This window comes from Hesperophylax consimilis, chromosome 16 (genome assembly GCF_061612785.1).
Source record: "Hesperophylax consimilis isolate HC1 chromosome 16, BYU_Hcon_1.0, whole genome shotgun sequence".
NCBI lineage: Eukaryota > Metazoa > Arthropoda > Insecta > Trichoptera > Limnephilidae > Hesperophylax > Hesperophylax consimilis.
This window is the reverse complement of record NC_142851.1, coordinates 25196413-25222933: the sequence shown is the minus strand read 5'-3', so window position 1 is coordinate 25222933 and position 26521 is coordinate 25196413. Positions and strand designations below refer to the sequence as shown.

Sequence of the window (26521 nt, the reverse complement as noted above, 5' to 3'; positions counted from 1 at the left end):
TACTTAAATTAATAACTATAATGTACAAGCATAATTAATTAGATTAAGGAAGGGAGCGAATGGGTGTAAAGAGTGTTGGGAGAATATATGGCGCGTGGAAGTGAATGGAAGAAGAAGTCTGAGACACCATTGGAAGAATGGCACAAAAAAGTTAATCAAATATATGACGGTTGAGTAATTTTTTTTTTTTTTTTTTTTTTAGTTTTTTTTTTATTAGTAAAAAAAGATACACGAATTACATAATATAACAATTACATAATATAATTACACAATATAGTAGGTTATTAATTACATAATATAAGTATTCGATGTACCCCCATAAATAAGCAGGGCTTGTGTGTATGGGGGTGTTGTTATATTTGTTTATATTTGGTACGATTCAGTTCAACTGTTCGGAATACTTTTTAAGGTGGCTTTTGAATTCGTTTATATTTGCATTCATGTTTCTAATTTTTTCTGGTAATGAGTTAAAAAATTTAACTCCGAGATATTCATGGTTGAACTGTCCTATTGTTTTTTTACATTTAGGAGTAGGAAGTATTGACGTTTGTCTAAGATTTCTGTTATTTTTAAAGGGTGCAATTTTATTTTGAATATAGTTTTTATAAATTTGTAATGTTGCATGGTAGAAGTATAATGCACTTAATTTTCTGACCTTAAATTGTTTGAATAAAAGTTCGGACGAATATGAATAGGGTTTTTTTAATATGGTTTTTATTATTAGTTTTTGTGATATGTAAATTGTTTGAGTTTGATTTTTATATGTACCGCCCCAGCCTATAATGCCGTATTGTATAATTGATTGACAGAAAGCCAAATATGTGGTTCTAAGTAATTTTTCGTTTAAAATATCTCTTAAACATCTAAATATATATGTTAGTTTCCTTATTCTGTTGTTCAGAATATTTATATGTGGGGACCATTTTAAACGCTGGTCTATTGTTATGCCTAGGTACTTAATATCGGTCTTGCTTTCTATGTTTGTGCATAACATATTGCATTTGTGGTTTTCTGTATTTTTCACAGAGTGGATAATTATGTTTATTTCTTTAGGTGTTTCTTGTTTTTTAATGAAAAATGGTAAATAATAAGTTTTTTTAGAGTTTAAAGTCAACAGGTTTTCATCAAACCATAATTTTAGTTCATTGATATCTGTATTTGCCATGTTATTTAGTTCTGACCAGGTGTTTGCTTTTAGTAGTAGGACTGTATCGTCAGCGTAAGACACAATGTCTCCATATTTGGAAATATTGAATATATCATTGACATATATAATAAATAACAATGGTCCCAAAACCGTGCCTTGGGGTATTGAAAAGTCGCTATATTTTGAATCGCTGACTTGATTGAGTAATTTTACTTGTTGAGGTCTTTTATATAAATAACTAGTTATCCATGCTAAGACTTTTCCACTAATCCCTACTGATTTTAATTTACTTATTAATTTTTTATGTGATATGCTGTCGAAAGCATTTTTGAGGTCTATAAATATGCCAAGACATTTTTTATTGGAATCTAGAGCCGTATATAAATAGTTGGTTATTTTTGCTATCGCGTCGTGAGTACTTGTATTTTTTTTGAATCCGAATTGGTTATAATTAATTATTTTATTTTCTTCTAAGAATGTCCAAATTTGTTTTTTTACAATTTTTTCATATATTTTTGATATATTCGAGAGAAGTGAAATCGGGCGATAATTTTGTGGATCTTTACGACAGTCTGTTTTATAAATGGGGGTTATAATTGCTCTTTTATAGTTATTGGGAAATTCGCCATTTGCTAGACTTAGGTTTATTATATGTGTTATGGGGTGAATTAAGTATTCTTTCATCGATTTTATTGTTTTAGTATCTATGTTATCAAAGCCGGGGGCAGAATCTCCTTTTAGTTTCGAAATAGTTCTGTCAATGTCGATTTCTGTGACTGGGTGAAATTTATTAATTTTACATTGTGTTATTTGTTGTGGATTAGATATATTGGTCTTATTTATGGATTTTGCTAGGTTTTTTCCCACGTTATTAAAATAGTTATTTAAAATATTACAACATTTTTTTGTGTCATTTTGTACGTTATATATTATTTCCCCATCTGAGATTTCTGATATGTGCTTATATTTTTTCTTTTTATTTATTATTTCATTTATTGTTGACCATATTTTTTTATTATTGTCTTTAGCTTCTGTTATAATTTTTGAGTAGTAGTCGTTTTTCGTTTTCCTTATTAGTGTAGTTAGTATATTTTTATACTATAATACAATTTTATTGTTAACTAGTGGCCTTTGTGTTATTTTATAAAGTTTATTTTTTTTCCTAGTGGCTTTTATTAATCCTAGAGTAATCCAAGGTTTGATTTTTCTTGTTTTTGAGTTGAGGACGATTTGTTTTTTTTTTGTTGATTCTAAAACGTGTTTATTTAAAGTGTTTTCAAACAGTAATGCACTTTGGTTGGCGCATTTATTTATTAAAATTTCTTCCCATTTTTCAGTTTTTAGTGATTTTTCTAATAATTTGTAGTCTATTTGAGAATATGGAAGATTTAATTTGGGTTTTGTATTTAGTTTTCTATTTGTATCATGTAGTATAAGACACGCGTAGTGATCAGTTATATTAGTTTTCCACACAGTAGATTTAATATTTTTTATTTCATTCAAATGTATATTACACCAGATGTGGTCTATGCATGATGGCGTTTGGTTTTTAATTTGTCTAGTGTTATTATTAATAAAAGATTTAAAATTGAGGTGTGTCATCATGTTTATGAAATTATTTTTTTCAATTGAGTGATGGTTTGCAGAAATATTTATATTGAAATCACCACAAACAAAAGTAAGTATTCTCGGTAATTTGCTAAGATATTCACATAGTTCGTATGTAAAGTTGATTATGTTTGATTTGTGCGTTCTGTACACTGTTAAAATTCTGTATAATTTATTTTTTAATTTTATATCTATTTTTAGACAGTTTACATATTGTATATAAATTTCTTCAATGTCAGTAATTTCACACTCATCATTAACAAATATAATTAATCCACTATTTTTGTTAATCGGTCTTGTTGTAGCGATGCCTTTGTAGTTTGGTAGCGCATTTATGTATTGATTGTCATTACAGTGCGTTTCCGTTAACACTATGCAGGTGGGTGATGTATGCAGATCATTAATATTTATCAAGAATTCATCTAGGTTTTTTGCTATGCTTCGGATGTTCATATGTAATATTAAGAATGGGTTATTGTTTGTAATACACCATTTATTGACTTCCGTAATATTTTGACATATTTCTTCGGTTATTTTGTATTTTTCGTCAATTTGTTTTATTATAAAATCGGCCATTTTTAATTGTAATCAATTTTTTCTTGAGCGAAGGCAAGCATTTTCATCCTGTGTTTACATTTTTCGCTATTTGATTTGTGGTCTGTTGTATTTGTGGTTTTGAATTTTAAATTAAGTTCTGTGCAATTTATGCATTTTGGTGTTTCGTTTTTACTGTTATATATATCCAATTTGTCTTAAAAAAGGCATGGTAATTATTTATATCATACCAAAAACAACAATGCATTAGTTCTAGGAACAAAAATAATTCACTCTGTAGTAATACTTTCTGAATAATTGAGTGATAACCGTAACGCATACAAAACGGACACCATTCCACGGAATTATGAATATAACATCGAGATCATTACATACCGAGTTCTCTTTTTAAGAAATTTGTGGGTATGCGTCCAGCGGCTGCAGCTTTTTGACGATAATCAACAGTCAGAGGAAGGAATGAATTAGATGAAGGCTTCTTTTTAGAAACTGCAGTAACCATAACACTGGTGTCGCCGAGCTTCGCAACGGCACAGCCATCAGCGAATCGAGCATATTTCCCAGTAGATATTACCAAATTTCGCCTGAAAATATGAGTTTGTTAATAAATTTACAAAGACATTCAAAATAATAACCTACAAATGTGATGTAAACAAAGAGAATTACCCATTCGAAAACGTAGCTTCAACTTCAGGTAAATGTTGTGCACTAATGGAATATTTTTTTATTCCGATAAGATTATTAATAACTCTTCTATATTTCATTTTATTTAATAATTTGTCAGAAATTGTTAACCCCAAATACCCGGCCATCATTCAAAAAGTTGTGATGCCACTGTTACCAGGACAGAAAATTTTACGCCAAAAATTTCTAAAATAATTTACTAAAATAGCTACTCACGAGAATTAAATGCACGGAGCTTAAAGAACATTATTTTTAAGTATATATTTACTCCATTTGATTCCAATATCAGTTGCTGTAAAAATACAAATACTTGATTTGGCTTATGTGAAAACGCTAATTTCACTAGTTAGGTTTATCAAAACTTTACAACTGTGTGGTACACATTTTGTTGGATCTGTGAACTCTTTTTCTTGCCTTCACGATTTGTTTTTGCTATGGCAGCACTTCACGACATGTCAAGTTGAATTTGACATTTTTTACTTTTGACATGTTTACCTCACCGTTTCTGAAGTTTTGGTTCTGTCATTATAAATATAAGACTTTCATATAATTTTATAAAAGATGCCCAAAGTAACCCAGAAGTGTAAAGGATACGAAGTATTCCAGAGGATGAATTATTTATTTCAGGTCTGACCATTCTCCTAGAATTTTGTAAACAATCAATATCATTTCAATCTAAAACGACTCTTTTTTTTTCAGATTCGTGACCTCATGGCAGCAAATCCAATGATGTCAACATACTATGGAAATCTTATCATAAATATTGCCAAAAAATCAGTTCTTAGAATGTAAGGTTATTACTTTTAAATAGTTCAACTGATGACCAACACAATGCAACTGTTTGGCATGAAACTCCATCAGTTTGATGTTGTTTTAAATTTTAGAACCATTAATATTATGGGTTAATATTTGCCTAACCGCCGCACTTTTAATAGGCAGATTATGGAAATTACACTTCGTTTCAACTTAATTACTACAAGAAACAACAATTTTTGTCAGGAGATATCGTAAAAGATGTTTAAAATTTCAATTTTATTCAATCAAAGTTCAAAATTTCCCTTTTACGAAAGTATTGTTTCAATCTAAATACGCACAAATTATTTAATTAACCCTCTACTGTAACCTTAACCCTAACTAAGAACCTCATAACCTACTTTGGGCATTTATTTAGTTGTTTCTTGTAGTAAATTATTGAAATGAAGTGTAATTTCATAATCTGTGCCTAAAAGTGCGGTGGTTAGGTAAATATTTACCAAAATATATTAGACCTAATGAATTTCAATGAAAACCAATCAGGCAAATGATTTTCGGCCCATTTCAGCTTTAGATCAAATATACATCAGCTGTCAAGCATAATGGACAATTGTTATGCTTGTAAGCTGACAGTTAGATGCAAAGTGTGATCAATGTGTTTTTTTTTTCAGTGACCCTTTTTTGAAGAGACAAATTTGCAAAAGATGCCGAGGCCCCCTTTTACCCGGGCAGACAGCCAAGGTGAAGGTCAGTGGTAAGAAGAAGTCCACCATGGTTAGGTGGCAATGTGTGCAGTGCAAATTTGTCAAAAACTACCCAGCATCATCAAGCAAAAAGCTGTGGTTGGAACAGCCTGAATCTGTCATTGAAAAACTAGAATATATTCAAAGTGAATCCAGCCAGACATCCACAACAAATAATACAAAATTAAAAAAGAAAGAAGACACAAAATTAATCACAGCAGATTCAAAAAATTCAACCATACCAGTTGTATTAGAAATTAGAGATATTGTCTCTGCTCCTTAAAAAATGTGAAATAATATCGCGTCTGAAGATTGTCGTATAGTTTGAAGATTATAGCAGATACCCCGATACCGGATGGTTTGGAGTTCAAATCCCGGTGGCGGCAATAATCTTTTTGTTTTTTATCATTCTTAAGCATTTTTAACAAAAAATAAATAAATAAAAATTTTAATAAAGTATCTTTTTATTTGAAAAATAGAGTATACAGTCAACAATATAATATACATTTACAACAAATTTCATATCACATATCCTCACAGAATAAGGCACAATTTCGATTGATAGACAGAATGTAAATAATCTACTGATATTAATTTATATAGGTACCTACATGTATAATATTGCATTCGTAAATATTTTTTTGCAAAAGTTTTTCATCCCCTTATTTTATAGATATAAAAATACTTAGAATAAGTGCTCAATAAAATGGACTTTTTCTAGCTACCATTAGCAGTCATGTATATAAATATTATGTTTTCTTAAACTTTTATTAAAATATCAACACTTTTACTAAATAGACTACGTTCATGTTAATACTTCTGTTGAATTATGTTGTTAATCTGTCTTCGCACAACAAAAGTTTAACAGAATTGTGTTAAAGAGAAGTTTATAAATATTACAACAAAATTTACAATATCTGACTAGTCAACTCGTAACTTAAATATGTTATCTTTTAAATTATTATTTAAGTTGAATTAGTGAGAAGGAGTTTGATGTTATCTTAAAACAGGCAGCAGATAACTTGTTAATCTTTATGTTATTGCTTCTGCACAGTGATAAGAATATTGTTACATTCAAAAACAATTTACATACAAGCTGAAATTTGCACATCAAAATTGCAGGCGTTTTTTAACGCCTTTACAAATTAACAATAGGTACATCGAAATACACTAATAATATTAATATTAATAATATTATTATGCAACAATCAGTATATCTTGTGTTTATCAAAAGTATTAAATAGAAAATCAAATGCCTAACTTATCACACTGAGGCAGAAAAAACAAATATATGTGATATCACATTTGAAAAAAAAAAAGTGAAAACCAGTCAGACAAAATGTTAAGTTGAAAACAAATAAATAAAAAGTTGGTTTATCGGCATAACTTTTCACGATCAAATTGGTGTTTAGTATGATTATAATAGAGGCACTATTTGCGCATGACTTTTCTCATTCAGATATTATTTTTATTATATTACGCACATTGTATGCTTACATTTGGCAAAATATTTAAAAACTAAATATTATTATTATTTATGTAAGAATATTTAAACGTTTTGTAGCTTCATTTGGCAATCAAGAGTGTGAGTTGGTTCTTACATCTAATACAAACATTATGCCTTACGTAAATTAATATAAAACATTATCCAAAATAAATAATATAGAGTGGCTGACCACTGGTGGTTCTAGGAACGATTCACAATAATTAATAATGATTCGTCAGAATTCATTGTCAATGAATTTTACACTAATTTCCTTGTCGTAGTTAATAAATAACTAGATATTATCATAAACATTAAATTAATGGTTTCTTCTTATAAACGTACAAAATATCATGTTTTGTCATAAAATTTTTGCTCATTTATTAAACAATAAATTTAAGACAGTAAATGCCTTAATATAACAAAAATGCGTTTGGGTATAACATTCACCATTATACAAATGAATGAAAAAAATAGAGGTCAACAAAATGTGAACAAATAAAAATACAGTATAAATTTCGTATAGGTACATCCTTACAAAACATCTCGGTTATAAAATTAGGAGATGTACAAATTAAATATATTAAATTGTACCGAGTTCAGCAAAGGCTGACCATACCACGGTGGGCCGGATCGTAGGCAAGAAAAACTAACCGCAACCAACCCTCTTCACATGCAGCTCTGTAGTAGCAGGAACCATCTGAAAACATTTATATTCAATATCATATTATACAGGGTGCGCCAGAGAAACTTACTTATTTGAAAGTTCAATAAAAACAAAAGCACTGTAGTTATTGTTGTAATTCTTTTTTTATTTGAAAATGCAATGTACCAAGTTTTTTTTCATACTGTCTTAAAAATTACATCTTTTAAATGGCGACCCTCATCGCGCATACACTGGTTAAGTCGTTTTTTGAAGTTTTCGTCCACTCTTCTCAGCATATCAATTGGAATATTGGCAATAGCATCAGGAATGTTGTTCTTCAGGTGATCTATGGTTCGTGGTCGATCGACATAAACAAGGGATTTCAAATAAGCCCATAAAAAAAATCACATGGAGTCAAATCCGGAGAGCGCGCCGGCCATGGGAGATCGTCTCGGAGAGAGATGAGGCGGTTGGGGAAATGTTGTCGCAGCAAATTCATGCCCGCTGCTCTCTAGACCACAGCATAATGGCAACTGACGAGAATGGGAAACAAACTTGGAGACGTCCTCCTCCAGATGCGCCCCCTCCCGCCCCTCTACTTGCCCAACTCAACGGTCGGGAATTTTTTCAAATAAGTAAGTTTCTCTGGCGCACCCTGTACAATCATCTGTGTATCAGGCACTGTCCCTTTATACATGATTATGTTCTAGTATAAAAGCTTTGGACTTATTTTTTCTAGCCGTAAACAGCGACACTGCAGTTTACTAACAGAGACAAATTATATTTTTATTTATAATACTACAATTTGAGAGCTTACTTGATCACCTTTCAAAGGCAATCTTTAGTTTTCAGATACATTCAGAAATATTAAATTTGTTTGGATTTTATTACAAAGCGGACCTTTTGTCAAAATATGGCAGAGGCGTGAAAAGTTACAACCTCCAGACATTCCCTATTTATTTTTTTAAATTTAATATTTATAAAACAAACAGAATTGTGTTACAATAATTAGTAATAATTAATTATATCATATTGTGAATATATTCAATCTGTAAACTTCACCCGCCATAACACAGGAACAACCTTAGTATGGCGAGTGATATACTACAAAAAGATATATACAGGGTGTATAGGCACGTACCCGACAAACTTTAACCAGCTATTCCTAAGCACATTTGGAGTAAAAAATGTTAAAGGCACTTTGCTGTCCGGTAACATTTTGTTTCAGTTAAAAACAAAAAATAAATAAAAAAAATCCACACTCCGTCACTGTCATTGGCATTGTTTCTCCTGTTCAACAGCTGTTATTAGCAAGTGTGTCAAAAAGCGTCTTCGCTCTTCATACACACTAAATAATATTAGTTCAAAATGAGACGAATGGTGCCATGCCATTTCGTTGTGATTGTAAAAGCCAATGTAGGTAGGTACATACATTATTCAACGAAACTCGAAATAAATATTGCCAGATGGGTTTTCAAACTTTGACAAAGGATAAAACAGTGGTGAAAATATGAATAGTAAAATTTTTATTAAAAGAAAATGTTACCGGACAGCAAAGTGCCCATAACATTTCTTACTCCAAATGTGCTAAGGAACAGATGGTTAAAGTTTGTCGGGTACGTGCCGATACACCTTGTATATTTATCAAAGATATTAGAAGAACGAGATGTGCTATGAGCAGTTCATACTGTGCGGAATTGTTTTGCCCAGTGTCGCCGGTTTTGTTCACCAATACTACTGCACACCTTCGCTTACGCTAAGGTATCCGCACTAATACATATAACAGATTTCTGTGCGTACACGTCCCGATAGTATCCAAAGTACCCTAATTAGGTAGTACTCCGCCTACGGTCCAGCGACTAACATAGCATATCTCGTTCTTCTAATATCTTTGATATTTACTGTACATAATTTTTTGCATGCTTATAAAAAAAAGGGTTTTTTTACTATTGTTTTGTCGCGCAGGGATCACACCTGATTTAAGGCTATTAAAGGAAATAGAAAAACCTACGTTGAATGGACTTCAACAAATTGGAGTTCATATGTAATGATAATAATATAAAATAATTTCATATTTCACATGTAATATAATAAAAAATTCAAACTTTCGCAAACGTCGATGACGTTTTGGAATATGTTATATACATATTACAATTATTTGGAAGCTTATGGTAAGCTTTTCCATTTAAATCCAACGTATATTGTTGCCTCTTTCTTACACTGCCTAAACATATACCTCAACGTAATACAAAAGAAGACTTTTAAGAAAGACTTTTATGTGTCCGTCTCAGTTTATGCTGTAAAGTACACAAAAATACCCGAGGGATTAAGTGGAATATTACAACATATAGTACGATAGTTTTACTGTAATTATGTAGTGTAAATCCAAGTAAACGAACTAATAAATTAATTGAAATATTGTATGTACGATCTTACCAATGTTTACTGGCTCAACCCGAATAGTTTGAGTGCATTGTAGGCCGTGGCCAGGGCCACCTCCTCGGGCCCCCGGCCCATGAAGGCGGCGATCATCTCCACCACGGCGGGCAGCGAACAAGGCTCGTTTCGTTGAAATGTACAATATCGTTGTAAAAAAGTCATAGATCTGAAAAAAGAGCCACCTAAATTACATACTTTCAAACTAAGATTGATAACTATACATTACATACATGCATTCATCGATATATAATAACAATAAATTAGCCGTCCCTACCTAATTTCATTGTAAAAAATAATACCGCCTAAGATGAATTTCATAATACAACTCCCCATAGAATTCAGATGCCTCGCTTTGATAGCCTAATACTAGATTGAAGTATTTGTTCATTTATCAGTCAATAGCAAGCCTGAAAAGCTTCACGTCACAAGATAAAGAAATGAATTTAACAACCCAATTTAAAAACTCGATGCAAACTTATTGTACAAGCTTCTAAAAACATACGCGAATCCAGCGAAGATCATACATTTTGTGGCAAAAGTGTTGTCATAATTTGCTACATTCATTATAATTCGCCGACTTGTAGCTATTTAGTATAAATATTTTTTAATGTTCATGTAGCTTATTAAATTGTTAATGATAAAGTCTGCGAGAGCCCCTTTTTAATATTTGTAACTGCCTCAATTTCATATTTTAATTTAAAATTCACACGCCCTGTCTGCATAATACTTGGTCGACGCACGCATTGATTGCATATTTGCATGAGATGGTCAATATTCCTATCACGTTGCTGTCACAGTATGGTCATTACTAACATTATTTTTCTAAATTGAAATTTTAGTAGAGATGGTGGTCGATATTTCGGTGATTGCATTGCCTGATATGTACTTTGGATATAATATTATTTATTTATTGTTTTTTCACATGGTATATATAAGTGTTTACATTTCAATGTTTAACCTCATTAGGACCAGCCTGTGTTGAGGTTAATAATTTTATAAAATAACACAAAGTAATATATTCAAGAACAATACTGATGCATTAATGTTTCTTACAAATAATGGGTACCTACTACGTAGGGTATGAAAGAAGCTAATTCAATAATGTAATAAGCATGTAGGATGACCATGTGTTGATATTTGATTAGAAATAGCTTATTTTGTTATAACCCGTTAATTATTAGGAAACCAAATTTGGTCCCAAACATCATTTGAATTTGGTTACCTAATAATTAACAGTTTAAAAAAGACAAAGATATTAAAGGAGAAGAATAAAAAAAAATTACAATATAATACATAAGTATGCTATTACTTAAATATATAGCATCCTCTTTTCGGATTTAACGTACGTACATAAAAATTCTTCTCTCTAAAATACAAACCCTGCTTTTGTTTGCGAATACACCTGCATTTAGCACCTTAAAAAAAACATGTAATATATAAATAATAATAATAGTAAGGTGATTTCGCACAAAAACGGCGCTATATAAAGCATCCAAATGTTATTATTATAGCATTTATATAGCGCAGTTTAGTGTCATTTCACTTCATGTGCACTTTACTATAGCAAACTTAAAAACGGTAATTTAGTATTAGTGGTCATGTTTTAAAAATTATTCCTACAGTGCGCCTAACCCGCTTGCGGCTCTTTGTCTCCGTGAGTGCGGCTCTAGCACAAATATCCACGGGCCCAGGCAGGCACATCGCGCAGAGTGAATAGACCCCCACACACGTATACTTCAGAGCGACGGTATCACGCGCCGCTTCATCCCGCCGCGCAGAAAACAAGGAAATTTGGAGCTCCAAATTTCAATGTCTTTGTATTGATTTGGAAATATTGAAGAAGAACAAGTGTGATCTTAGTTAACAACACAAGTGGTCTGCTTTGAAAGACTTGGAGAAGGAAGACATGACCATTTTCAACGTCTGGAATAATATTCCTGACTCTTACGATCAGCTGAAAAAACTAGCGTTTGCCATTCTTTCCCTTTTTGGTTCTACGTATATTCATGCGAACAATCTTTTTCAAGCATGAACTTTATCAAGAGTAAACTGAGAAGTCGTCTTATTGAGGAGAACCTGGAATCATGCCTAAAATTAAAAACAACAACATACAAACCTGACTTACTGAAACTTTCCAAGGAGATGCATCGCATTAAGTGTTTGTCAGTCATTGTCATGATTTAAATTTATGGATACCTTACTTTCATATTATTGTTTATCAACGAATAAATCTTTATTTAGTGTGAAATCAAGTTTTATTCAGTGTACCCGTAATTTAATGAAGGTCTAAAATTATAATAAAGGCTTACTAAATTAATAAACAGATTTGGCTCCCACAATTTTTTTGAATCGTTGATTAATGAACGAACATATTTGGCCCTTTGGCCAATAAGTTTGCCGACAGTTTGCCCAATACAGGGTGCCTACTCTGTATCTTTTGGGTTAACAAACCAATAGGTGTGTGGTTTAACCTTTCCTTGCCAGTGCTGTCAACTGAATGAACATCAGCTCTAATCAATAAAATATCTCTCTAAATATACTAAACACAGAGTTCCAATTTTAGGTATTCCTCCGCAATATATTTATGTATTGAATTAAGTAATTACAATATATAAATATTTACCGATTAAATAGCACCGGAGGACGAAGAATTTTTGAACACCGTAAGGGAAAGGTTAATACGGGTTTGTGACGTGGCTAAACCGGCGGCAGGAAAGTTTCGAAAGATACAGAGTAGGCCCCCTGATCTAACACAAAATGTACAGTTTATACAAAGCGATGACAAAACAAAGAATAACAATAACAGTGCTATTATAACAAAGGAGAAAACAAGAACATTAAAACTAAAACATAACATAAAACAGGAGGCAGTTTGTGTTCAGAAATGAGAATATTCTGAGTAAACATTTATAAAAGGTACAATAAGGAGGCAACCGAAACCAAACAATTACCGGAAGTTTGAGAATATGGCTATTATAAAACATTGAAAAGAAGTTAAGATTTATGAATGGTGGATGTAAATCTCTTATTGGTGAGAATAATAAGAAAGTTGGATTACCTTTCAGTGAGAGCGTCCTTCACGTGGGGGGGTAACTTTGAAGCTCGAGTGTTGGGGTACATGAAGGGTGAGTCCGTTTCTACCAACAGTTTGTCCAGGGGGATTTTCCCATCAGATAAAAGCATTCGCACTCCATTATCAGACTTATCTTTACACAAGTACCCTTGAACAAAACAAACATGAAAATAGTAATAATATGCATTCATTATAAACATTTAATTAATTGTGTTCGCATCTTTCAGGCAATCAATAAACAAACACAATAAGTAATTTATTTAACCTTTGCAACAAAATCTATCCCGTCTATGACATAATGTATGTGCTTTAATGAAACGGTACAATTTCCATAGAACGCTTACTTCTGAACAGACACAAATCATTTAAATGACACTTGGTTCCAACAATGCCTACGAGAAACAATTATTACTTCGGGGAGATGGTAAAAGATGCATTAACTCTTCAGGCCTCGGAAGGACATTAATAGCCACAAACATCATATTCCATTATAGCCTCTGAAAGACAGATCTGACCGGGGTGTCCATGCATTATAAAAGTATTTTTATCTTTTTTTCTATAATGCGTAGATATGTGATATGTTCATCATTGGAAAGATTAATAATTATTCTTCACAGTTTTTATCATATAATTATACATTATTACATGCATGAAATTTTTAAAAATTGACAAAGTGCATGATTACAAATTTCGGCATTTTTTCATTGACAGTTGAAAGTTATTTATATTTTTTTAATTGTATTATTTATTATTTATTTATTTATTACTTATGACCTACATATAAGGAATATATTTTATAAAAATTTAATTATTTCAAAAATATGGACGTTCCGAGTCAAAATTTTCTGTTAAGTTTTTTTGTTAACATTTTCATGTTTGATATTTAAAATTCATTTTTTTAGAAAGATCAATGATTTTTTCAAATGCAAATATTTCAAAGATAATTGTATCTATTTTCTGTAATAGTATTTCTTTTAATGACAACTTAAAAAATAAGTAATATGTAGCACTTTTAGATACCTAGGGAACATTCCGAAATTCCAAGAAAATTCACCATGTCGTTAGGACTTGTTGGTAAAAATATTTAAAAACCTGAAGGGTTAAAGTTCCAATTTCTTTCAAAGTTCACAATTTTCTGTGTTTTGAGTCCATGTTAGATCTTGTCAGTACGATGTAACTTTGCCAGAGGGTTTTGCATTGATCTAAATATGCAAAAAATATTTAAATACCCCAAACTAAGAACCAAAAAACCTATGTTAAGCAATTTATTTATTTACTATGATTTGTAATGACATAATTTTATTTCATAATGTTTTGCCCACTGGCCCACTTCCAGTACTCATGTTTTTCCGTCTCCCAATGAAAATAGGTGTTTCTTGTACTAATTGAGTTAATAATTTGGGCGTATTTAGAAGTAAGCGAAGTACGGAAATTTTACCAGTGATACTTCATGAATCACATAATGCAATATCCGCATACGGGGATAGCTGCCGATGAATCACATATGCGACAGCCTCATAGATAGGATTAAAACTACTGCAATCAAATTGTTTATTCGGAGGTAACTACAGATATAGAGAGATATATATTATACTGGCTCTGTTTTGTAAAATAATCCAAAACCCCCAAAACGACTGAGTTCTTGAAATACCTGAAACACTCTCATAAATTTTCAAGAGACTGGAATAATTTTTTTTGGGGGGTCGCAAAAGAGGCTAGAAACTAGATGTAATTTTAAAATATATACATAATTATTGTAATTGGCCTTTTGGGGGAATTAAGTCTACTTATTATAAAATGTATACATAATTGAGATTACAATGACTTATCATAATCTGTAGGAAATAGGTACTTGAATTTACTCTATTTGATTTGATAAGGTGATTTATTACCTGTAAGACCCAAAGAAAAGCCCTCATCAATGTATCGGACGCCCTGTTCGACGGTACCACAAAACGAATGAATAAAGACAGGGGGCAAACGGCTTCCAAAGGAGGTCAAAATGTTCAGTAAATCATCCTGAGCTTCTTTCTCATGAATATACAAAGGCTTTCCCAACTCGCACGCTAGTTCAATCTGAAACAAAACACACAAATAGTTCACTAAATGTAGAAATTAGGTACAATTATTGTTAAGGAATGGTGGCAATCTCTCTATCATTCAACAGTGGACGAGTCAATCAATTCAGTCTGATTCACAATGTTACGTGAACTCATTCGTTTCACTGAGTAATCATTTTGGTTTTGGACACAAATACTCGTATTTTATTTTAATTGTTGAAATCACTTCATTGCAAATTTTGATTTTGAAAGATATTATTTTTATCTATTGGGAGATTGTAGTACCTGCTTTGTGAAGATATCCCGTTGAACTGCAGGCTCGGAGAAATCTTTCCCATAATCCAGTCCACATTCCCCGATAGCTACACACTCCGGCGCCATTGCAATACTCTTTAAAGATGCCCATAGGTCTTCTTCTACCATCGATTTGGCATCGTGCGGATGGACACCTATAAAAAAAAACACTTTCGTAATAACTAACTATCTCTTTGCATACCTCAAATAACTGTTCATCATTTCAACACAATATTTCGCAATATGAGTATAAAAGGGTTGGTGGGTTTACCTGCAGTGCAATATATCATCCCAGGATATATCCTCGTAAGACGCAAAGCCTCCTTACTATTTCTTACAGATGTTGCAGCTACTAAGATCTTTTGGACACCTAAAATAATTATGAATACATATGAGGGGAATGTGCAATATCATAAATTATGACATTAGAAAGTACCAAAGCCATACAAAATTAAGGAAATACTTTTAATATTGCAAAAAGCTAAGAGATCTAATCAATTACAGTGAGAAAATAGCAAAATCCTCACAAAAAACTTTCAAGAAACATTATATTGTTTTTTTTTTATTGGCGATTTGACATGACAGATCGGTAACATAATGATGACTTTTGTAACTTTTCATAAAATTGACTCACCCGAATCTTTTGCCCTTTGAACTACTGAGTCGAGATCTCTGCTATACTTTTTGTTTGTTAAATTAGCTCCAACATCAACTACGATTAAGTTATCGTAACAATGTTTCATGACATCAGAACTTTGCGTGGGCTGAGAATCCATTGTAAATATAATACGTCTTACCAAACTTGAACTATTACTGAACCACCACAATTAATTACTCAAAGGCACGATTTAGTTTTAGAGAGAATAATAAGCCGTCACCCCCTGATATTCGATGAATGTAAATATATTTACATTACACTGTAACAAAAATAAAGTTCGTACGTCGATTCGTGGTTCGAAAATACCATAGAGCATAATCAAATCTGACCAACAGAGTTGCCAATGCATATGTTCTAAAATACCCACAATAAATGTTCAAATTCCCCATAAGTTCCTTTACCTCCAAAAAGATACAAAAATCTCTTGAAATTAGATTTTTTTATTATCTAGTCATTTTCAGATTTTCCCTTTCGGTCTGGTTTTAAGAAAAGAAATTTGTTTTAATTTTTTCTCTGAAATGAAACAAAATTATAAAATCTTTTCAAAGTTACTGTAAATATTACATTTCAAAATGCTAGGATTATCAAGAACTTCCCATAGTCTCCGCATTTTCCTCACAAAACGGTTCTCCCCGCAAAATACCAAATTCGTGAAAAATCTTAGAAATTCCCTGCAATTTGGAGAATTTTTCATGAGTTGGCAATTTTGCTGTCCAAATCAAAACCATTCCACAGACACCTGCGTCACGTAACATTGCCATGTCAAAAAATAAAAACTTCCTAGGACGGAGTCAAAAAATTATGAGTCAGTCCCATGCATATGCATGCCCGGCTGCATAAATCTACCCGGCGGCGCACGGGCCCCAGCGGGCCCGCTGGCGGCGGGAAGACGTGTTACTTTCCAAAATCATATATTACAATTTGAAAACAATTACTTAAAAATATAAAATCTCATTCAAAATAAAAGGTGGAATGATCTTTTTATCAAATAAGTAACAAATAAATTCTAAAGATAAAAAATAATTAATGTACCTATCGTTCAAAGATGAAAAAAAAAAACAATTTAATTTATTCAACGATGAGACAATCTTTTGAAGCTTAAATTAGAAGTAATTTATTTAAGCTTTTTTCCTGTAAGTCCCGATTTGGTGATTGGTATGAAAAAGTAGTGTAATACCCATTTCACACGGGGCGATTATAGTTGATCAAGTCGGATTTTAATGACACTTGAAAGCTAATCGACAAGCCTTTCAACAGAGTTGATCAAGTTTTTAGTTAGACGAAAGTTGAAAGCCCGTCTACTTTAGTCGTTCAAGTATGAGTCATCGTTCGATTTTCCTGCCGAATCGAAACGTGTGAACATAATATGTTCAATATATTTCAAGTCGCTTGCTATTATAATTGGCTTATGCATGCATACATTGTATACCTAGTACCTACATCATCGCATCTACTTCAATGGAATAATGTATTAATTAATAATATTATTTTTGAAATGTTACTGCAACTTAGTAGTTATTATTATTAAATAACACGTCTCTGAATGTTTCAAATTTATTTTTTTACCTTAATAACAAATTTTGGAACATCAATTATTGCAAGGAACACTTCTTTTATAGACAATGATATCGTATTTTTTGGAACTCTGTGCATATAAGCCAGACTTAAAAAGAAAGCCAGTTGTTGCCAGGTATCTTAGCGTAATATGTAACTTAGTTTTTTTTCCGGGATAGCCGCGTGCATAACTGTGTCCTGTTTTTAGATTTTTTTTTGAATCTTAGACAACAGTACATCAAATTGTTCTTCCGAAATTCGCAAATTATTGCGATAGCCTTGAGTATCTTCTTACGACATCTCTCTCAATAAAGTGTTAAAAGCACCCAATTCGTTTCTCTTTGGAATCCTTTTTCTAGCCCACGTACGAAGTTTTTTGCGCCTTCATATTCTAAAGTTCGTTCCGCAAGAAGTCCGAAATCATAGGGACGCACGCAGCGATAACTTCACTTTTGACGCCATCTTGATTGATAATATCGGTTCCAGTTAAATTGAAACGTCTGAAGATATCTTGTTCAGTTTTGGTCGTTCAATAAAAGTCGTTGAACTAAAATCGCTCTGTCTGAATCGCGCACACAGCAGTCATAAGTGGCGGCTATTTTTTAATTTCGTGATGACGGGTATAATGGTAAATTTATAACTTCGACCATTATGTAGATTTTGCTCTGTTATAAACTCAAAATCAGCAAGAAAATTATGGACAGAGCTGAATAATAGTTTACTGTCTGTAGAAATACTTTTTATGAGAAACAATTATTTATACCTATAACCTGCTTCGAGCTTCAAAAGAGCCGAGGTCAGTCGGCGAAAGTGCGGCATATAAATTATTGAGCTGGAATCAATTATCGGATTAATATGCGAAATAAATATAAATATCGGAATAAGTATGCGAATTCAGTGTGCTTTAGAAAAATAAATTGATAGGAAATGTATGTATAAACCTTTTTTTTCTTTAATAGCCTTAGCGCTTATAAAATAAATGTACTATGATCAGTTTAATAAAAGCTAAGTAGACACACATTATACCGTGGAACGTGGCAAGTCCTTCTTCTATTGTATCTTTTTCAATAATCAACACAGAAATGTAAAAACAAGTGAATATATAGGAAAGGCCTTAATATTTCGGGGAGTAAAAATCAACATGAAAATAACATGAGTTTTTTCTCTATTTAGAGATAGTAAGTTTATGTCAAACCAGCATTTAAAAGTATTTATGTCTTCTGTTGCTTTTAGTTTTACTAATTCCCATGTATTGTAACTTTCAATGATTACTGTATCGTCCGCATAGGAGGTTAAACTACCATGGAGTGATTGAGAAAATATCCCGTTTACTTATAAGATGAATAATATTGGACCCATTACTGAACCTTGTGGGATTCCATAATCAGACGTATCTTCATCGATATATACATTGTTTATTTTGACAATTTGAGGGCGATTTTGTCGGTAGCTTTTTATCCAATTTGATGCAATCTTTTTGATGTTCCGATTATCTATTTTTTCCATAAGTTTTGTGTGGGATATACTTTTCTCAGATCTATGAAAATACTAACACATTTTTGTTCATGTCTAGGTTTTCGTATGTACCTACGTGATGTGAGATTTGCGATTTCATTTTGCGTGCTTCGCGCTTTTCGGATTCCGTAGTGGTTGTCATGAAGTATTTCGTTGTATTCAACAAATTCTATTAGTTGAGATTTCACAATTTTTTCAAATATTTTGCCTATACTGGAAATGAGGGAAATTGGTCGATAATTTGTTACATTTTGGGTATTTCCACTTTTAAATATAGGTGAAATAATTGTTTTCTTGTAATTAGACGGAAATATTCCATTTTGAGACTTATATTAATTAGGTGTGTTAATGGTATTGTCACATGGTTTTTAATAGATTTTAATATTTGTACTGTTATTTTGTCATAACCAGGAGACGACCCTCCTTTCACATTTTCAATTATATTTAAAATATCTACTTCGCTGATCATTTTAAAACGGAACGTTGGTTGTGTTTTCGATCATTTTGAAACATTATTTTTTTTGGCAAGGTTTTGTCCCACTTTTTCGAAAAAGGAGTTGAAAACATTAGCACATTTTTTTGGGGTTTTCTTTAATTTCATTGATTGACTGTTTTTGTTTATTGTTTTCTATTGCACAGTTGATTTTTTGCCAGATTATTTTAGGGTTGTTTTCAGAACTTATTATTTTACGTCTTTAGTAGTCGTCTTTACTGATTTTAATTAGTCGCGTTAGTTTATTTTTTTTATATTTTGTAATTACATTCTAACTGTATGTCGTTTGGGAAATTAATTGTTTGTTTGTATGGCTTAATTTTTTTTCTTATTGAATTTAAGAGACGATAGTGATCAACGGTTTCAAGAATTTATTTTTTGCCAAATTACGATTTGGAATTTCCGTTTTAGATTTTTCTATATGTGTAGATAAAATGTTTTCAAAGTTTTTTGAGCGTATTTCAACCTCTTCACAATTAAGTACAGGTTTCCAATTTTCATTCTTCAAATAATCAATTAATTTCTGTGGATTTATTTCGGTATACGATTTGTTTACTAGCAAGTTTTTTGATTGTATTTTTTCTATCCTTGTACAAAAATATACATGTGTGATGGTAGGTAATGTTATTTTTCCAGACAACAGTTTTTATTTTTATGGAGGTCTTTTATGTTAATATTTGTCCAAAAATGATCTAGACAAGATGATTTCTGACCTTGAATTTCCCGCGTATCCCATGATTTAAAATTATTTTCTGTCATCCGAGTATTATCTACTTTTTAGTTAATTTTGATATTGAAATCCCCGGTGATTATACAAGTTTTGTTTTTGAATTTTAATATTATTTGTCATATTGTTTGTTCGATAAATAATATGGCGTCAGATTCGTGGGTTCTATAGATTACTATTAAATAATATTTCATTTTGTTGTAGTTGAGTTGAATTTCTATGCAGTTAATCGAGTCTACACTGTGTTCTAATATTGTTACAATGTTATTGATGAATATTGCGATACCACTGTTTTTATTAATGTTAATGTTTGTGTAATCTCATAAATTATAATGTGTCGACTCACTATTAGTATACGTTTCCGTTAACACTATAATTCCCGGCTTTACTTAAAGATTATTTATATTGCGAATAAATTCATCTATATTTTTTTGAAGGCTTCTCATATTAAGATGAAATATTTATATACCGGAAAACTAGTCTGTGATGATTTCGTTGCACTCTTTTGCACTTTGACACATGAATTCATTGATTTTGAAGCTGCTTTCCAGTTGTGCGTTTATGAAGTCGTCCATTTTGTTGTACATCTATATAAGTATTTTTATTTATTTTAATTGGTACTCGATTTTTTGGATTACCATATTAATCATTCTTTTTCGGTATCTACGTACATTTGTTGTTGTTGGCTTTATGGTCCGTTGCCATTTGTTTTGTACATCATGTTGGTTTTGATGCAGTTGAAACATTTTGGGTTTTTGTCCTTTTTTGTTTATGTTCTACCCGACAATGTTATTGACACTGAATATACATATATGTACAAATAAATTAAAATATTTTTGAAAAACGTCTTTTAATTATAATTTTCAAAAACCCAAAGAAATCAACACGGTATTTCTAATACATATTTACCTATTATACTAGGTACACAAATGGTATATTGGAGTCCCGAAATCATCGACATCTGTGGGACAATGGCATTCGCAATCGTGGTATCTTATGAGATTGAAGCGAGTGGGAAGGGAAAGGAGCTGGAGAAGAGAAAGCTGAGTTAGAGTTGAAAATAAACCCTAAACAATAGAAACCATGATCGATAAAATAATATATTGAGTGCGGACGTAGGTAACAAACGCTGACAGGATGTCATAAAATAATACACTAAGTGGAGAGAGAGGTACCTATCCCTGACAGGATGTCATAAAATAATACACTTGGGACGAAGGTACCTATCTCTGACAGGATGTCATAAAATAATACGCTAAGTGGGGAGGTAGGTGCCTATAGCTTACGGGATGTCATAAAAATAATACACTTAGTAAGTGGGAGGTAGGTGTTTATCCTTGATAGGATGTCATTAAATAATACACTTAGTAGGGACGTACGTACCTATCCCTGACATGACGTCATAAAATAATACACTAAGTGGGGAGGTACGTACTAATCCCTGACAGGATGTCATAACTACCCTCCCTTTCCCAAACATCTACAATTCATAAATATGTATCGACCTTCGTAGTACTAAATAGTGAACATAATGTTTATTGGAAAAATCCCAGTATTCACAATTTTGGGTAATAATTACCATTACAAACAAAATTAATTATTATTTATGATGAACACATTCATAGCTTATCATTAAGCAATCAAATGGCGCAACTTAGTGGCATTAATAATTATTAGGCATTTGTCATCGATCATTATTTATTACACATCACTATTACTTTTCCATTCATTTGGAAATGTGGTACTCAAATATAAATATTGAAGTATTTATCTTTCTACAGAATAATTATCAATGTGTCGTTTACCATTGACCATTTTGACAATGTTTCCGAAAGGCAAAAGAGCTATGACGCGTAAAAATTCGTACCCAATTCATGAATTATTAAGAGATTTTGAATTAAGGGTTTTCCTTCAAAAATTTTCAGTTGAGATTCAAATGTAATACAATATAGGGAAGTAGGTACCTGTAAATAATATTTTAAAAGTTATCAATTTAATATAAGTCGACATGATTTGACAAAAAATCGCGCGTCTTTCTGTAGAAAATTAATTAAATGGATTCATTTTTACGTCGAAATTTTCAATGGAAAATCTTTTAACTTAAATAGCATAAGATATAGATTTCAAAACAAAGGGCCTAATAGCCATCCTAATGCTAAGAACGACCACGGCTCAGCACCACTACTAGTATTTAAGTGTGAAATGATAGAATATATTATTGTCCAAAAACAAAAAAAAATTAAGGTCACCGAAACTTTGATATATGTACATATGAACTATTTAAAAAGCAAATTAACTCCCTGAAATTGGATAATGATATATTGTACCCATATACGTTTACTTAATCTACGCTATTTAGCATTTAAAAAAACTTAGGCTATTGTGATAATACTAATTCCCCAACATTTTGTACATTGAATTATGTTTGTAGTTAATTTGAAGATTGAATTGTGTTAATTTGTATGTTGAATTACGTTTGTAGTTATTTAATAAGACTCTGAATATTGCTTACACATCACCTTGCATTATTTTGCAAGCTACCTGGAGCTCACCTTATTGAGTACTAGAATAATTGGGAAAAAATATTGCCTACTGTTATAATTTGAAATCTTGTGTTATTTAATTAGATTTATTTGCAAATTATATTTTTTACTTCTTCCATCATTTAGAATCGCCTCCCGAAGATAGCCCACTTTACCCCATCACAGTTATTATTATGTACTCTAATTGGTCTAATTGGCTTTCTGGTCTGTTTTTTTACGCTCCTCTTTTTTCGGAGGTTGGAAATCATCGCGTTTATGAATTTTAGAAAGGATACCACGATGCGCGAGTGAATCATCTTAGGGTTGGTATTTGGGATTCACGTTAAACTTCCTGCCTGACATTGATGTATCATAGTTTTCCGTAAATGTACGATTTGGTACATATATTTTACGACCGTTGAAACATTGTTAATATATCGACTCTCCACACTAGCGACATATTTCGATTGACTTTTACGAATTCTAAGAATAATCGTAAGCTCTAGTTACCTGCATTGTAAAACAACGCAAATTCGGCCAATACTTCCTACCCTGACTTTAAAAGGATTTTCTATCGATATCCATGTTTTAAATATCTCATAATGAGCATAAAAAAGCCGAGTAATATTCATTATGAGGAAATTATCGGTATAATTTAGAAATTAATGCGAGAAAATCAATAGAAAATGTATTTATTTGTTCAGCATTGAAATGCATTTTTAGCATTTTTTAGATTTATTTACAATTTATAGCTTAAATCTTCTCTCAATAATAGATTTTTTACAAGAATTTGATTGCTAATGTGAAGGGACATTAATTTTCCGTTTGGTAGCAACGTAGGAAGTTGCTTAATAAGAAGTCATTAAAATAAAATGCAATAATATATTAATTTATTATTTCTTTAGATGTTGTATCATTTTTTACATTTTAATTACTAACCTCACTAGGACTAGTCCGTGTCGTGTTTAATAATTTTACAAAATAATAAAAATAACACAAAGTAATATGCATATTGAAAGAACAATATTTTTGCATGAATTTTTCTAATGACAAATAATGGTAACTTGCTAAGCTGAAGGAACCCATTTCAATAATGCAGGGTGACCATGTGAAATAACATACTTTGCTAATAATTTAAAAGAACAAAGATGAACAGTAAAAGAAGAGAAATTAGGACAAGGATGAGAAAAAATATAATGTATTTTAACATAACTACCACGAACACCTTTCCACGCTGATTTTTAAACATTTTAGATTTTTTTTAGCAGCTGAGGAACATCTTGTGATGTAAGGACTGATCCATGATTCCTCCTTTAATTTGACCTTGATTGTTATCTATGAAGGTTTTTATTTTTTCTTTATCATTGGCTATTTTCTTTAGTCTAAAGCTCATAATATCACTCCATGATGTGTTATATAAGTAGTGAAGACAGCTCCCTGTAGATCAAATTTAAATTTTCATAATGTGATCGATACGGCTTGAAATGGTAGTTGAAACCCTCCTTGTAGGTGAAATTATATGTGTTTTGGAGTTTTCATATTTCATTTTACAACAGAATATAACTAGTGAGCTATCGAAAATTATTCACAAAGATTTTAAAGCACGAAATAATGTTAAACTGACAAACTGAATATGAAATAATATTAGAAAAACATGTAACATAAAATAATATAGAAACTAGAACAATACTACATATTAGACAAATCACTAAAACTACATCGCCAACGCTGCCATAATTTGTAGGATTCAACTATAGATTTCGCTTGGTTCTATAAATGGAGCCAGTAAATATATCAATAATACTCCCAAAATTGTTGTCCAGATCATGCATCCTATTGGTTAGTAAGTGTGTCTGATATTGGTTTTGTATGTATTGCAGAATTATGTAATGTCTTGTGTTCCTAGGCATATGGAATTTAATAGTGGCAACGATGGCAGGGCTGTCAATTAAGTTGTCAATGACTTTATGTAACACAATCAGGCCTGATATAATTCTCCTGTCAGACAGCGTTGTTAGATGCAATTGATTCATCAAACTGACATAATTAATGTATTCAATTGGAATTTTGAGCTTAATGTTTACGTACCTGAGAAATTTGTCCTGAACTCTTTCTATATTGTTAGTGTGAACTATATACAAAGGGGACCAAACAGGGGAATAATATTCCACTTGACTACTAACTAATGAAATATAGAGGGTTCTCATACAATCTAAAGACTTAAAATCAATTAAAGTTCTGCAAAGAAAGCCATGCATCTTTTAAGAATGTCAAGTTTTCATCGAATATTACACTCAAGTCACGAATTTATGACACTGATATTATTACTTAAATCCAAATTATTAATATTTATGTCCCTAAATAAAATGATTTCCTCATTTTGTATAGATGTAGAGTCAAGCAGTGCACTCAGTGATTCAATTAAATTATCTATGTGATCCTGGGACGAAGATTTAATATAGTTTTTTTTATACACTTCTTGGTAAAGAAAACTTTGAACGTTTTTAAAACTTTCTGAAAGTTTTTAATCGAATACAATTCTTTAGTAAAACTAAGTTCTGTATTGTCATCCAAATCATGTTTTTTTCTAAATCAGTATCTATTTTTGATGTTGTAAATATTTTCGGTACCTTTTACTATTCAACTTCTATAATTTCTATTGAGGTCATGTTCGTGTTTTATTTTCCTGATTTTTTTTTGCCTTCATCTTCTTTCATTAGAATGGATCCGTTTTTAAACCAAACACATTTTTATTTTAATTATTTTCCCTTTATTGTCTTTCCAAAGTAGTAATTCCTTAAAATAAGAAGATATGATTATCCTAAGAAAATCATTGCTCACGGTTTGAAATCACTTTCTTGTTTGCTAATAATTTTAATCTTTTGTCCAGATTTCTAATTTTTAGGAGAATTTTTTTCGGATGACAATACAAGTATTCAGTCATGTTGTCTTATTACCGAGGTAATATCCTCTGAACTTATTTTGAGATTAGCATTTTCTATTAGTTTTATGACAGTTATTTTGGGATGTTCATCAGTCTTTTCCCCAATTCCTGTTATTTCAATACAGCCGTCAATGTTCGACTGTTCTAAACAAGCCAGTCTAGTTCCCTTTTTGCCAAATCATTTTTTAAGTTCACAACTTCTCCTTTAACATCATCCGTGGAGTTTGAGCGAATAATTAAATCATCATATTTTTGAAAAATGTGTTTGGTCTTTCGAAATTCTAATATTTTTTAATCAATATTTTCAAGTATTTGAGTTTCATTTTCTCTAGTTTAAAATCAATGTTAATGTCTTAGGTGAAGAATTGATTTTGTTTTTGGACCTTGTTATTCTGTTTAGATTATTTTGCTGTTGAGAGCCAGATTTTTTATCGAACTCATGGTCACCCTGGCAGTAGATTGTGTGTTCATCAGAGACAATACGATGAGCAAGCGCGCCGAAGCATGCTGTATGGTTGGTGTTAGAAAAATGGCGATGTTGTTAGCCAATCACAGGAGCTTCACTTAGCTTAGTTATATTTCAATTTCATTGTCACCATTTCGCAATGTCAATTATTTGAAATTAA

The 26521-nt window shown here is 31.4% G+C and overlaps 3 protein-coding genes across 3 annotated transcripts in view; 1 reads left to right on the top strand and 2 right to left on the bottom strand.

The window, feature by feature from the left end:
- The window catches only part of PNPase (polyribonucleotide nucleotidyltransferase 1), a 189998-nt gene extending 185871 nt beyond the window's left edge, over window positions 1-4127 (bottom strand). The window contains exons 1-2 of the mRNA XM_089640692.1: window positions 3974-4127; window positions 3686-3891 (exon numbers count right to left, since the gene is read on the bottom strand). Coding sequence (XP_089496818.1) covers window positions 3686-3891; window positions 3974-4122 — 355 coding nt within the window. The 5' untranslated portion in view covers window positions 4123-4127. The remainder of the gene's footprint in view (window positions 1-3685; window positions 3892-3973) is intronic.
- A 301-nt stretch (window positions 4128-4428) lies between these two features.
- On the top strand, window positions 4429-5935 carry Rpp21 (ribonuclease P protein subunit Rpp21). Its single transcript, XM_089641070.1, has 3 exons — window positions 4429-4618; window positions 4691-4779; window positions 5416-5935. Exons 1-3 carry the CDS (start codon window positions 4553-4555, stop codon window positions 5768-5770), a joined length of 510 nt encoding a protein of 169 aa, XP_089497196.1. The 5' UTR covers window positions 4429-4552; the 3' UTR covers window positions 5771-5935.
- A 4-nt stretch (window positions 5936-5939) lies between these two features.
- Window positions 5940-16452, bottom strand: LOC149416933 (uncharacterized). The gene is made up of 7 exons (XM_089641069.1): window positions 16117-16452; window positions 15754-15852; window positions 15474-15637; window positions 15021-15204; window positions 13114-13276; window positions 10053-10221; window positions 5940-7670 (listed from the first exon to the last, which is right to left on the bottom strand). Exons 1-6 carry the CDS (start codon window positions 16256-16258, stop codon window positions 10059-10061), a joined length of 915 nt encoding a protein of 304 aa, XP_089497195.1. The 5' UTR covers window positions 16259-16452; the 3' UTR covers window positions 5940-7670; window positions 10053-10058.
- Window positions 16453-26521: the final 10069 nt, after the last annotated feature.

Coding starts and splice junctions, on each gene's coding strand:
- Rpp21 (XM_089641070.1), top strand. CDS start 4,553: ATGCCCAAAGTAACCCAGAAGTGTAAAGGATACGAAGTATTCCAGAGG. Junction 4,619..4,690: donor GGATGAATTATTTATTTCAG/GTCTGACCATTC, acceptor TTTTTTTTTCAG/ATTCGTGACCTCATGGCAGC. Junction 4,780..5,415: donor AAAAAATCAGTTCTTAGAAT/GTAAGGTTATTA, acceptor TTTTTTTTTCAG/TGACCCTTTTTTGAAGAGAC.
- LOC149416933 (XM_089641069.1), bottom strand. CDS start 16,258: ATGGATTCTCAGCCCACGCAAAGTTCTGATGTCATGAAACATTGTTAC. Junction 15,853..16,116: donor TCAAAGGGCAAAAGATTCGG/GTGAGTCAATTT, acceptor TAATTATTTTAG/GTGTCCAAAAGATCTTAGTA. Junction 10,222..13,113: donor AAGGACGCTCTCACTGAAAG/GTAATCCAACTT, acceptor CTCTTTTTTCAG/ATCTATGACTTTTTTACAAC.